Source organism: Macaca nemestrina, chromosome 6, assembly GCF_043159975.1.
Source record: "Macaca nemestrina isolate mMacNem1 chromosome 6, mMacNem.hap1, whole genome shotgun sequence".
Taxonomy (NCBI): domain Eukaryota; kingdom Metazoa; phylum Chordata; class Mammalia; order Primates; family Cercopithecidae; genus Macaca; species Macaca nemestrina.
The window spans coordinates 95,681,473-95,695,224 of NC_092130.1; the positions used below are offsets into that span (position 1 = coordinate 95,681,473).

The 13,752-nt window shown below is 39.4% G+C and overlaps 1 protein-coding gene across 5 annotated transcripts in view; it reads left to right on the forward strand.

The window, feature by feature from the left end:
• Positions 1-13,752, forward strand: part of LOC105475057 (acyl-CoA thioesterase 12) — a 65,906-nt gene that overhangs the window by 41,238 nt on the left and 10,916 nt on the right. For 4 of the 5 annotated variants that reach the window (XM_011730002.2, XM_071098737.1, XM_011730003.2 and 1 more), the window contains 6 exons: positions 6,151-6,307; positions 8,415-8,534; positions 9,349-9,499; positions 10,165-10,220; positions 10,499-10,562; positions 11,548-11,631. In XM_011730002.2, the coding sequence (XP_011728304.2) occupies positions 6,151-6,307; positions 8,415-8,534; positions 9,349-9,499; positions 10,165-10,220; positions 10,499-10,562; positions 11,548-11,631 (632 nt within the window). The remainder of the gene's footprint in view (positions 1-6,150; positions 6,308-8,414; positions 8,535-9,348; positions 9,500-10,164; positions 10,221-10,498; positions 10,563-11,547; positions 11,632-13,752) is intronic. The other variant, XM_011730004.2, reaches the window with a different exon arrangement.

The window sequence follows — 13,752 nt, forward strand, 5'->3', positions numbered from 1 at the left end:
GATCTGATTTTGTTTTGGAAAATTTTACTAACTTCCATGCCAGCAAAGGTGCCAGAGAACTTAAAAGCAAGTCATCTTAAAGAATGTAAGAGCCAGACTCTGACATTTAAAGCTGTTGTGTAGTGTGTGATTTCTCCACCTGCTGCTCCTTAGATCTGATGGAGTTGGTTTTTGACAGGACAGTGTGTGTTCTAAAAGAAGAGAACCAGATCATCTCTGTTCTTGTACCATGTTGTTAGAAAAGCAGGGGTTTGCATTGGTTATAAATATCAAACATAAAAGATTGGAATATTTTTCAAGATGTTGTACGATGGAAATGTATATTATTAGAACAGTGAGAACACTGAATCCAGATCATATCCTTTCAGAAGAAAATAAAACAGATGAGATTAGTTTTGTAAAAGCAGGATATTTCTGGGATGTGTGTAAGCACGCACATCTCAGAAATACTACTGGATCATTATTTGCAAGCTTGACATATAGGGGAAAAATTTAAAATTTGAAAGCATTTTAATTATAATTTTTGAGTAAGAAAATCAGATCTTAAGAGCATTATCCTGGTTAATTTTCTGGATATGCAGAAAGAAAACTAGGGCTAGCATGACCTTAATTCAGGTCAAAGTTCCTGATCTACAAATGTGGACTGAATGTAAAGTTGTCAAAGCAGGATGATGACACAGTACTTTAAGAACATCCAAAGCCAGCAGAAAGGGTCAGGTCTGTTTACTTAGCCCAAACCGGAACTGTGAACCTGAATTGCTCTCTGAACCTGGGAAAACCCTATTTTTTCATTGGTTGTAAACTAACTCCAAATAAGCAAACTTCTGCACCAAAGTCATCTAACTCAATATATTTCTGCATACATATCATAGCTGATGCTGATGCATGTATAACCTCACCTAGCACCTCCCTCTACAGGTTCCAGTATATACTGTATGTGTCTTCATAGGAAGTATGCGGTTTCTCTTTAAAGTTGTCCTTCAGAAAAGAAGGAGCTGCTTTATATTTGAGTCTTTACAATGTCTCTCATAAGGCCTTCTCTTAATTTTTTTAGTTTATAATTATTTAAAAACTATTTTTAAAGAGATAGTACATGCACAGGGTAAAAAATGCAAAATGCATAAAAAGCCATATAATTAAAAAGTAAGTCTGCCTACCATCACACGTCCCACCTTCAGAGACCATCACTATCACACACAGTTCAGTTTTTGTGGGTACATAGTAGGTGTATATATTTATGGAATACATGAAATATTGTAATGCAAGCATACAAATGTGCAATAATCACATCATGTAAAATGGGGTATCCACTCCTTCAAGTGTGACAAACAATTCAATGATACTCGTTATTTTTAAATACATAATTAAATTATTATTGACTATAGTCACCCTGTTGTACCGTCAAATACTAGGTCTTATTCATTCTTTCTAACTATATTTTTGTACCCATTAACCATCCCTACCCTCCCACTAGCCTTCCTAGCCTCTCATAAGCATGCTTCTGCTATCTCCATGAGTTCAATTGTTTTGATTTTTAGCTCCCACAAATAAGTAAAAACATGCGATGTTTGTCTTTCTGTGCCTTATTTCACTTATACTGATCTCCAGTTCCATCCATGTTGTTGCAGATGACAGGATCTCATTTTTTTATGGCTGAATAGTATTCTGTTGTGTATATGTATCACATGTTCTTTATTCATTCGTCTGTTGATAGACACTTAGGTTGCTTCCAAATTTTAGCTATTGTGAACAGGGCTGCAACAAACATGGATGTGCATATATCTCTTCAGTATTTCCTTTCTTTTGGTTGTGATCCCAGCAATGGGATTGCTGGATCTGATGGTAGTTCTGTTTTTAGTTTTTTGAGAAACCTCCAAACTGTTCTTTATAGGGGTTGTACTAATTTACATTCCCACCAACAGTGTATGAAGGTTCCCTTTTCTCCACATCCTCTCCAGCACTGGTTATTGCCTGTCTTTGGGATAAAAGGCATTTTTAACTGGGGTAAGATGATATCTCATTGTAGTTTTGATTTACATTTCTCTGATGATCAGTGATGTCAATACCTTTTTATATACCTGTTTGCCATTTGCAATGTCTTCTTTTGAGAAATGTCTATTCAAATCTTTGGCCCATTTTTTAATCAGGTTATTAGATTTTTTCCTACAGAGCTGTTTAAGCTCCTTATATATTCTGGTTATTAATTGCTTATCAGATGGATAACTTTCAAATATTTTCTCCCATTCTGTGGGTTGTCTCTTCACTTTGTTGATTCTTTTCTTTGCTGTGCAGAAGCTTTTTAACTTGATGTGATTCTGTTTGTTGATTTTTGCTTTGGTTGCCTGTGCTTGTGGGGTATTGCTCAATAAATTTTTGTCCAGATCAATGTCCTGGAGACTTTCCCTGATGTTTTCCTGTAATGGTTTTATAGTTTGAGGTCTTAGATTTAAGCCTTTAATCAATTTTGATTTGATTTTTGTGTATCATAGGAGATAGTGGCCTAGTTTCATTCTTCTGCATATGAGTATCCAGTTTTCCTAGCACCATTTATTGAAGAGATTGTCCTTTCCCCAATGTATGTTCTTGGCACCTTTGTCAAATATGAGTTCACTGTGGGTGTGTGAATCTGTTTCTGGGTTCCCAGTTCTAGTTCTAGTTCCATTGGTCTATGTGTCTGTTTTTATGCCGGTGCCATGCTGTTTTGCTTACTATAGCTCTGTAGCATAATTTGAAGTCAGGTAATTGTATTAATTTATTTTAAACAAAAAATGTACCGTTTGAGTAAGCAACATTAGCCTGAAAACAACCTCAATCAATACTAGTTTGGGATATATATAAAACATCTTCTAATAAAATCAATTTTAGAAAGAGAGAGAAATGGGAAGGGATTAAGATTGCATATTTCTTTTAAATATCACTTTAGAAAGTGATTCAATTTTGATTCTAGCAATATAGTGGATTCATTGTTGTATAAAACCAAATATTTCTGGAAAAATATTTACAAACATTTTTGCAAGCACATCTCAGCTGGCAGAAAAATAAGAGAAAACTTTGAAGTCCAGAAATGGTGAGAAAACACAAATGCAGCACTGCAAGGAAGCATTGGGGCTGGCATTTGTTCTGGAGAACCTAGCAGGTGCCTGAAGACATAGAGCTTGTGTGTAATGGACCTACTTGGGCTCAGGAGACAAAACGAGGGGCCCATATGAGGGAGAAGGTTGGATCAGGGAACCTTCCTTGGTGCTGGAACCTCCTAAAGGTGATTCCCTCAGTGAGTCAACTAGAAAAATTCCACCCTCCAGAGAACCTTAGCCTTAGGTAGAATGAGGAAAAAAAATATTTCCCTTTAAGAATTCAATCACAAGTGCATCCTCATGCAGATTTGGATCCTCAGAAGTCACATGACCTGTCTGGGCTAAAACAGAACAAGGAAACTTTAGTGTACAGTGGTGCTGTGTTGTAGGACCCCAGGTGATCTGCAACTGCAAATACAGCTCTTTTGTGAAGAAATGACTTTAAAGCCAGCTCTCAAGAATTTCTACAGAAAAAGATCCGAGCAATATGAGATCCTAGTGAGAAATCATAAGAGACAGAAATAAGCAAGGCAGCAAGATCTGGAAGTGACACCAGGCCCCACAAAGTCTGAACGAGGCCCACAAAGACAGCAGATAATGAATTTATCAAGTAAGATGAAGTAAGAGGCTTAATATGTTTTAAGAAATAAAAGAGTATCAAGAGTATAATGCAAGAACAAAAAAAAAATGATAACCTAGAAGGTTTAACAAAGACAGACAATTTCTATAAAAAAGAATATATAATAATTAAAATTTGAAACTTAGTGAATGAATGAAACAGCAGAGAAGACAGGGAACTGGAAGATAGATCTGATAGAGTTAACTAGAATGCAGCCCAATAGACAAAGAAATGGAAAATGTGTAAGGGAGGTTAGGAGATGTGGAGAATGGAGAGAAATGTCTAACATTCAAAAAAAATCTCCGGAAATGAGACAACCAATATTTGAAGCAAATGATATAAAGAGACATTTCATGAAGAGGTGACAAGAATGCTTAATATACATGTAAAAAGATGTTGGAACTCATTAGTAATCAGGAAAATGCAAATTATAACCAACATGAGATACTCTTCCACACCCACCAAACTGGAAATAGTTGAGTGTCTGATACTTCTAAGCAAAAATGGGGACCAGTGGGGACTCTCATCAACAGCAGACAGAAGTGTCAGTACAACTATTTTATTACCTAAAAATATTCTATTGAGAGTAAGGACTATGAATGTTAAGTAAATCAGCTAAGTTGTTTATTCATTCATTTCATTTAATAAATATTTATTAAGCACCTATGTTCAGGAATTATATGAGAATTTTAAAAATCCATAGTCCCTGCACCAAAAAGCTTAGGATCTAGTGGGTCACATAATAAAAGGGCACACAAATAACATAAAACTATAGCCATGAAAGAAAGATCCTTTGGGAGATCCTGAAGGTGAGGCTGAGCTGTGGAGGTCAGAGAAGGCTCCCCTGAGGAAGTGATGACCAAGCAGGGGCCACAGAGTATGAGTGAAATAGAAGACACAGGTGGTGGTGGCCAGGGGGATTGCTGTAGACAGCAGGGATGTGACGAACGCCCTGTTGTTGAAGATAATACTTCCTCAGGAAGTGAAAAAAGACCAGTGTGGCTGGAGCAAAGGGCGAGGGAGAGTGAGGCCAGACCAGGAAGACAGGGCTTGCAGGCCGTGGGAAGGATTTGGGGTTTTATATGAAAACAATGGGTAGCTACTCACTTATTTTAAGCTGGGGACTGAAATGATCAATGGAAATAAGAAAAAATAAAAGAGACCATCAATTAATGATAAATCTAAAAATTATATTAGGAAGTGGAGTTAAGGGTTTCTGTGACTACACTTCCGGATCACCAGTGGAGACTGCGCTGAGAGCACCAACAGTTGCTGGGTGTATCTTCCCTCTCACACTGCAAGCTCAGCTCTGCCTCTGACAGTACAGCCAGGATGGTGCCCCAAGTTGTAAATCCTTTCCCCCTGGTGCCCAACAATAGCATGTGAGCTGGAAACCTAGCTGGTGGTTCACTTCATGATGCAAAAAGCATAATTGAATACATTTTACTGCTTTGCAGTCAGATTTCTCCATTGTTAAGAGTAAAAACCAATTTGTTAGTAAATGGAGCAGATATTCAAAAGAAGCAGAAAGGCTAGGCACGGTGGCTCACGCCTGTACTCCCAGCACTTTGGGAGGCCGAGGAGGGCGGATCACCTGAGGTCAGGAGTTCGAGACCAGCCTGGCCGACATGGTGAAAACCATCTCTACTAAAAATACAAAAATAAGCCAGGTATGCTGGTACGCACCTGTAATCCCAGCTCGGGAGGCTGAGGCAGAAGAATTTCTTGAACCTGGGAGGCTGAGGTTGCAGTGAGCCAAGATTGCACCATTGCACTCCAGCCTAGATGACAGAGTGAGACTCCGTCTAAAAAAAAAAAAATGAAAGCCGAAGGATGTGAAGAAGTATAACAGAGTGTGTCTTTCCTGCTTGTGACTGCAATCATTACAAACAGTTTCCACAGCAGGCCATATTTCCATTCTAAAGGTAGTGTTTCAAGCTTTCTGGTGTCTCTGGTCCTTCGTAGCTCAGATTCCTTTATTTTTAACAACTTTATTGTGGTATAATTGACAAACAATGGCCCATATTTAAAGCATACAATTTGATAAGTTTTGACGGAAGTTTACACCTGTGAAAACATCACCACAATCAAGATAATGACATATCCATCACCCCCAACATTTCTGCCCCTTCCTGTCCTGATCTGTCCCTACCCCACCACGAACAACTCAAGTTTCAGTGTAACCATTCTTTCCATCAAAATTCCAGTAGACTTATTTTATAGGCTAGAATACGATCTCTAAAGGCCCTTTCTGATGTTATCTTAACCCAATTCACTGCACATATTCACCATTAAGAGTCACTCTGTAGAACCTGTCAATTTGCTCAGTCTTAAGCCTTTGAGAACACTTTAATTTTTCTATAAATCCGAGTTGAATGTGCTGCTGGGAAGGAAAAGCTGGAGCCCCAGGGCCTATGGTTCACTCCACCTTCATTAATGTTTACATCCACCTTTCAGATCTCCTTTTTGATGAAGAGGAAGGAGCGGTTTCCACAAGGGGTACCTCTGTTCAGAGCATTGAACTGGTCCTCCCACCCCACGCAAACCATCACGGAAATACATTCGGTGGCCAGATTATGGCTTGGATGGAGACGGTGGCTACTATTTCTGCAAGGTTCTTGGTTTTGACCTTCGGCATATGATTTTGGGACCAGTGAGGAGAAAATAGAAAGGGACTGAGATCCAGTTCTTGGGCTACTCAAGAAGTCAAGGAAAAGACTGAGGAAAATATTGCCTTTTATAATGATTTCTAAATCATTTACTTGCTTACTTTAGGATTAATCTGTCCTTTTGTTTGAAGGTGAATGTTTAAATATTTGGTTCAAAAATAAAAATGAGATGGCAGTTTTAATACTTTATTCTGAATTATGAATATTGATCTTATGAAACTGCAACTCGTTGTCTTGATAGCTTATGACAAAGTAAATGCAGAATAGAACTAGAAGACAGGCTTCACAGTTAAAAATAATCAGTCTAGGTTGGGCATGGTGGCTCACACCTATAATCCCAGCACTTTGGGAGGCCGAGACAGGAAGATTGCTTGATGCCAGGAGTTCAAGACAAGCTTGGGCAACATAGCAAGACCCTAACTCTACAAAAAAATGTGCTGGTGTGGTGGTGTGCACCTATAGTCCCAGCTAGTTGGGAGGCAGAAGTGAGAGGATCACTTGAGCCCAGGGATTCAAAGCTGCAGTGAGCTATGATCACGCCACTGCACTCCAGCCTCTATAAATAAATAAGTAAATAAATAAAGTCAGTCAGTTACAAACCTTTTCAAAGACAATTTACAGTTAGGTCTGACTTTAAAAGGTGCTGGTTAAAAATAATTATGGCCAAAGAATTAACTGAAAAATAGGAAAAGAAGGAACAGAATATTTAGAATACTTTTTTGTTTTTTTGTGTGTGTTTTTTTTTTTGTTTTTGAGACGGAGTCTCGCTCTGTCGCCCGGGCTGGAGTGCAGTGGCGCAATCTCTGCTCACTGTAAGCTTCTCCCTCCTGGGTTCACGCCATTCTCCGGCTTCAGCCTCCCGAGTAGCTGGGACTACAGGCGCCCGCCACCGCGCCTGGCTAATTTTTGTATTTTTAGTAGATACGGGGTTTCACCCCGTCAGGAGGTCTCGATCTCCTGACCGCATGATCCGCCCACCTTGGCCTCCCAAAGTGCTGGGATTACAGGCGTGAGCCACCGTGCCTGGCCTAGAATACTTTTAAAGACTCCTCGATTTCAAAAAGGTTATTTTATTCTTAATGGAAAGATGTAGATAATTGAGCAACTTTAGGGAACACTCTGTACCCTGGAAATGCATTTGTATAGGATCTGCCCTTCTGACAATTTTCATAACCATTGAAAATTGCTAAGGTTGTATTTCCCTCAAATTAAAATAATTTTATTATTCATATGTCTATAGTTATGACTATAGTTAGAAACCTGTAGTTATCCTTTCTAAAAATCATGCACAAATAAGTGAGTTTGTTTTTAAAATGAGATTGTCATTCTTAATGACAGTAAAGCAATTGAACATGTTCTTTGTAAAGGCTTATAATATAACTATGGCAGCATCTGTTCACTTGGTGTTGGCACAGAGTAATTGAATGATGACAGTGGGAATCTAAAATGTAGAAAGTTATGGAAGTAACTTTCTGAAATTAAATATTATATATAACTATTTCAACATGTCATACACACAAAAATCGTAAAATGCGTATCTCCTAGCCTTTCAGGCTTTATGTAGCAATCCAGGTAACTTTTCTGGGGTGAAAATCTTGTCTTTTGATCTGTGGGTGAATCTGATTAACTGTGAAGCTGAGGAATTGTGTGAGGACACCTGCCTTCACTTGGGCCCCACTTCAACCCGGATCACAACTTCTTGAGACTACAGTCATGAGCTATCCGGATGACTATAATTCAAATTAGAACAAAAAGCATTGGTTTGTTGTTCCAAGGGACTTCCCTGGGAAATGAGACAAGAGTGGGACTGTTACGAGAGGCGTAGAAGCATCAACATCTGGGTAAAGACCCCACTACTCGGGGACCCGGTATTTCCCAAGATATTGGCAGGTATCGTGCAGACCTACCCTCAACACACATAAGCCAGTTATTTATTTCAGTCAAGTTTAAAGAAATGCTTATTTAGAAAATAGGTTGAAGACTTGTCTATGTATTTGTTCAATGAATGAATGAGTGATCGCTTTCTTCTCTCTCCTCCCTTTGTCTCTCCAGCCGCCTGTGTTGGGCACATCCCTTTCTGAAGTCCATAGATATGTTTAAGTTCCGGGGGCCATCTACAGTTGGAGATCGTCTTGTCTTCACTGCCATTGTCAACAATACATTTCAGACCTGGTAAAGTGAGCCCTTAGACTGCTATGAAGAAATTTAAAGTTGCACAAATGTAATTTTTAATTTCAGCCTGGAGGTGAGTATAGGAACTACTTTAACAAAATTCCATTTTTTTCATGCAGTTTTCAAAATCCATGAACACATGTTTAACCCTTTGTTCTGCTTGGGGCCTTCTCACAATTAGTAAATTGTGACAGACTGGTTTTTGTCTTATAAGGGTGACCGTATGTCCCAGTTGGCCCCAGTTGGACCTGGTTTGTACCTGTCATCCCTGCATAATTATTAACTTTTCCTTCCAGTCCCAGTGACTAGATGGTCAATCAACTCATAATGGACCTGGTATTACCACCATGAAATCCAAACCACTTCCCAGTTATTTTTATTATTCTTGGTACACAATGAAAAGATTTGACTTAGTATTTTTTTCTTTTTAAGTGTGAAAAGAGTTTTCCTATCTAATTGCAGTGTTTATTTTTTAATTACATAATTATTGATTTTAGGGAAGAAAACTTAACTTTGGCACAATTTAAGCCCTCCCCCACATTGCCACAATACGTTCATGAATGTTTATAAAGCCCTTCCTGGCCTTTTTCCCACTTGAAAGTGGGGAAGTAAAATGGAAATGCTCTTAGGGGCTTGTAAAAAGCAGCCCATTGACCTGAAAATGGATGTTAATAGTTGCACAGATTTGCTGATAACAAAGAAGAAAACCCAGGCCCTTATCCTCCTGTTGCTTGGAGGAGGTGGCGGCAGTGGGCAAGGAGGGCCTAATGGGTCGAGATCCTCTTTGCCCACCGCCCTGTGTCATCCTTCACAGTGTTGAAGTTGGAGTTCGCGTGGAGGCCTTTGACTGTCAGGAATGGGCTGAGGGCCGAGGGCGTCACATCAACAGTGCTTTTCTCATTTACAATGCTGCTGATGATAAGGAAAATCTCATCACATTTCCCAGAATTCAACCCATTTCAAAGGTCAGTTATTATCACACGAGGTTCAATAGCCAGACCTGTGAATAGAGAGCTCTACCCAGAATCTCCCGCCACCAGCAACAACCTCTTTGGCTCTTTGCCTTTGGTTTTTTCCTCTTTTCAGCATCACAAAGTGAAGTGGGCTTTTTTCTTTTCCTTTCCCCCCTCCGAGCACTCTGATCATTTGTTCAAATAATGGAAGCCCTGAAGACCTCACCTCTACTGGGCCACACACTGCCGTGGGTAGGATGTCACCTTCTGTGTCCTATTTCTGGGTCTCTTCTCTCGCTTCCTTACCTCTAGCTCTTGATGCTGTGCCACGTTCATGGGAACCATATCTTTCCCTCATCCCGAAATTACCTGATTGCCAATGTTAATTTTTTCTAAAAACTCTGTAGTGAGAATTGAGTACAATTCTGGTAATAGAAATGTTAATAATCTCCACTTTTGAAAAAGGAAGAAAATAACTGGAAGGATTACACCTTTGTCAGTGCAACTGCCCTTTGTGGATTCAGCACAGAGGCTCTGACTTGATGAAGTCAGTTCATGGAGAGATGCCACATCCCAGTTAGCCCTTTTGACTGATTTAGGAGAAGGATACTTAAGGATTATACCACTAAGATAGCAGAGATTTATTTTATTTGATTTGATTTTGTTTTTGATTAAAGGATGATTTTAGACGCTATCGGGGAGCTATTGCACGCAAGAGAATTCGCCTAGGCAGGTAAGGAACATAAGGTGTAATGATTTTATGGAGACTTCGCTAATCTGACAAATTATATAAGAGCCCCTCTCTGGGTCTCTATTCCCACATAACAGAAAAAGAGAAGGTCTGATTTTCCTGGCTGCAAAGGCTGATTACTGACTTATGGAAATAGTTCTTCCACATTGTTCCACTGATATCCATGGCTGACAGAAGTTCAAGAAAGTGTTATGGTTTTGTTGTGTGCTAAATGCAGAGAAAAAAAAAACTCTCATTTAACATTTTAATTTTTTTTCCAGGAAATATGTTATTTCCCACAAAGAAGAGGTTCCACTTTGCATACACTGGGATATCAGCAAGCAGGTGACGTTTTATGATTTGGAGCTCTTCATATAAAAGTCTTATCATTACAAAAATGGAAATCACCTGGCCTAACTGGCTTAGGTTGTGCCTACACAGGCTATGTGACAAGGTGGATTATATCAGCCAGTCATGTCAAAATGAAACGAAACCAGGCTATCAGTTACTGCTTACCAGTCGGCAGCTGAGCCTTGTTTGACTTCTTACAGTTCCCAAACTGCAGACTCAGGATGCTCTGCTGTCAGGTATGTTCCAGAAGCATGGCACAGTCCCATCCGGCATCTCACCATGATGTGTGCCCACCAGCCTGCATTTTCATAAAAACAATAACAAAGTAGTATCATTTGAATATTTTTAACCACTGAATGTAAAGAGAAATCCAAGTTTACTTATTACATGTTGATTATCAGTCATACTGAAAGGTAGTCTGTCTTTGCTCAGGACACCAACTAAAATGATAGATACCCAGTTGTTAAGTATACAGTTACTTTGTCTGAATTCTAAATTAAGGGTTCAAGATAAAAATTATATGTTAGCTGTAGCTTAGTTTCTTTGTTTTTTTGAGGCAGAGTCTCATTCTGTCGCCCAGGCTGGAGTGCAATGGCGCAATCTTCACTCACTGCAACCTCTGCCTCCAGGTGGCAGGTTCAAGCAATTCTTCTGCCTCAGCCTCCAGGTAGCTGGGTTTATAGGTTTGCACTACAACACCTGGCTAATTTTTGTATTTTTAGTAGAGATGGGGTTTCACCATGTTGGCCAGGCAGGTCTCGAACTCCTATCCTCAAGTGATCTGCGTGCCTTGGCCTCCCAAAGTGCTGGGACTACAGGCTTGAGCCACTTTACCCGGCCTGTAGTTTAGTTCTAAACTCAACATTATCACTGGGACTCAACACATACCTCCTCCAACAGTGTCCATTTTTAAAGCAGAAAATATGTGATCACACATCCATGTATTGAACACATAGCTATAAAAATATTTCTATTCTAGGCATCCCTGAGTGACAGCAATGTGGAGGCCCTCAAAAAATTGGCAGCCAAAAGGGGATGGGAGGTTACCAGCACTGTGGAAAAGGTAGGACACCTCCAGGTATTTGCATAGTCCATTGCCCATCACAAATGAAAGCTTTGGTGGTGGTGGTGGTTCTACTGCTTCTACTGCGGCTTTTAAGATTAAAAAAAAAAAAAAAAAAACCCTTTTAAGGAAACTGTTTATAAGAGGCAACCATCTTTTCAGCCCTGTCTCTACAAGCTGGTTGATTTGGAGTCCTTCAAATATGCCCCACATGCTCCTACCTCTGAGCTTAGGTTCTCACATCCCGTCTCTCCCTCCTTCTCTTCTCCATCTACCCAAATCCCACCTGATCTAGATCAGGACAGATGCTTCTCCATAAAGCCTCTCCTGCCACACTTGACTTAGGAACTTCTTTTTCTAGTAACTCCTTTAGTCATGACTTCTTTAAAATTAATTTTTTTGGCCGAGTGTGCTGGCTCACGTACTAATCCTAGTACTTTGGGAGGCCAAGGCAGGAGGATCCCTTGAGGCCAGGAGTTTGATACAAGCCCGGGCAAAATAATGAGACCCCATCTCTACAAATAAATTAAAAATCAGCCAGCTGTGGTAGCAGACACTTGCAGTCTTAGCTGCCCAGGAGGTCGAAGTGGCAGGATCACTTGAACCCAGGCATTTCAGCCTCCAGTGAGCTATGATCACATCATTGCATTCCAGCCTGGGCAATAGAGCATGACTCTGTCTCTAAAAATAATAAATAAACAAACAAATTTTCAATTAATTATACACTACCTTATGACATTTCTTCCCCAGCTACCTCAAATTAATATTTAAGCCTTACATGGAAATTTAACTTTTTACACATGCTTACACATGATCTTCTTTCCCTGAGTACATTATAAACCTCTTAAGAAAGAGGCTTTGTCTCGACTTCTTTGTATCTCTCTTAGGACCTGTTACAGTGTTTTGCATGCCATCAGGTTTAAAGAGACATACATCATTTGGATCTTAATTTTATTTAATTTCAGAGGTTTATTAGGAGACCCTCGGAAGGTCATGCCCACGTGAACTAGACTGTAAGCTCTCTGAGGGCCGATCTGCTCACCATTACACCCAGACCACAGGAGCGCCTAGCACTTCAGAGACGCTCACTAATGCCAGCACTTTGGCTACGTTCATATTTCAGTATGCACTGATTTTCATCATCAGTGAAGCAGCAGCCTATGAAATAGGATGACCGTGTGTCCTGATTTTCTTGGGACAGTTCTGGCTTACACCTGTTGTCCCATCATAATTATTAACAGTGTCTTGGTGTTCCAGTTTGAATGATAAATTATATTGTTACTTTACCTTAAAATCTAAGTAAATTCAGATGCTACTTCATTGATTCTTTTCAACTCTGACTTTGACCTCTTCTGAATGTTTTGTTTTTGGTTGTTTCCTTTTATGATTTATTTGTCCTCACTGTTAAATCCTTTAAAGGTCTTCCTTATCCCATTTGGATCCAGTGAAGTTTCTGTCTTTGCCTGGTTCAGTGATGCAGAAACACAGGTTTAACTAATGCATTTGTTTATCTCTCATAAAAGATGCTTCACTACTTTGTTTTCTTTCACTATTATAAAACCTGCTTCTTTCATCATTGCTGGGATCTGAGCATTCATGAGCAGCAGTGGAAAAAACAAATTCATGTCTGGAATGGAGTGAAAGAACATATTTAGTGAAGTCGTAGAATATATTATAACTTCAGTTCTTGGGAGGGTGTGGCCCAAAGCATACCCAAATAAATTTGCTAGTGTTGTGGGAGAGCTATCAATGACTAATTCTCAATTATTATGTAAATAGTTACTAGAGGATATTGTATAGTTAAAGAAATATTCTTACATTATTTCCATTGAATTTGAATTTCTCCTTTAAAGAATATACTCATGATGAAAATCTGATTTTAAAAATCTGATAAAAAATGGTTTTGAAGAATTATCCTCTTCTCTCCCACGTTTTACAGCTTATATGTTTTTAATTTCAAAATATGACTCTAATTTTTTCTGTCACCTTTTAGTTGAATAATTCTTACAACACAGTTGTCTGTTAAGAATCATACTTTTGGGCTGGGCGCAGTGTCTCATGCTTGTAATCCCAACACTTTGGGAGGCTGAGGCAGGTGGATCACAAGGTCAGGGGTTCAAG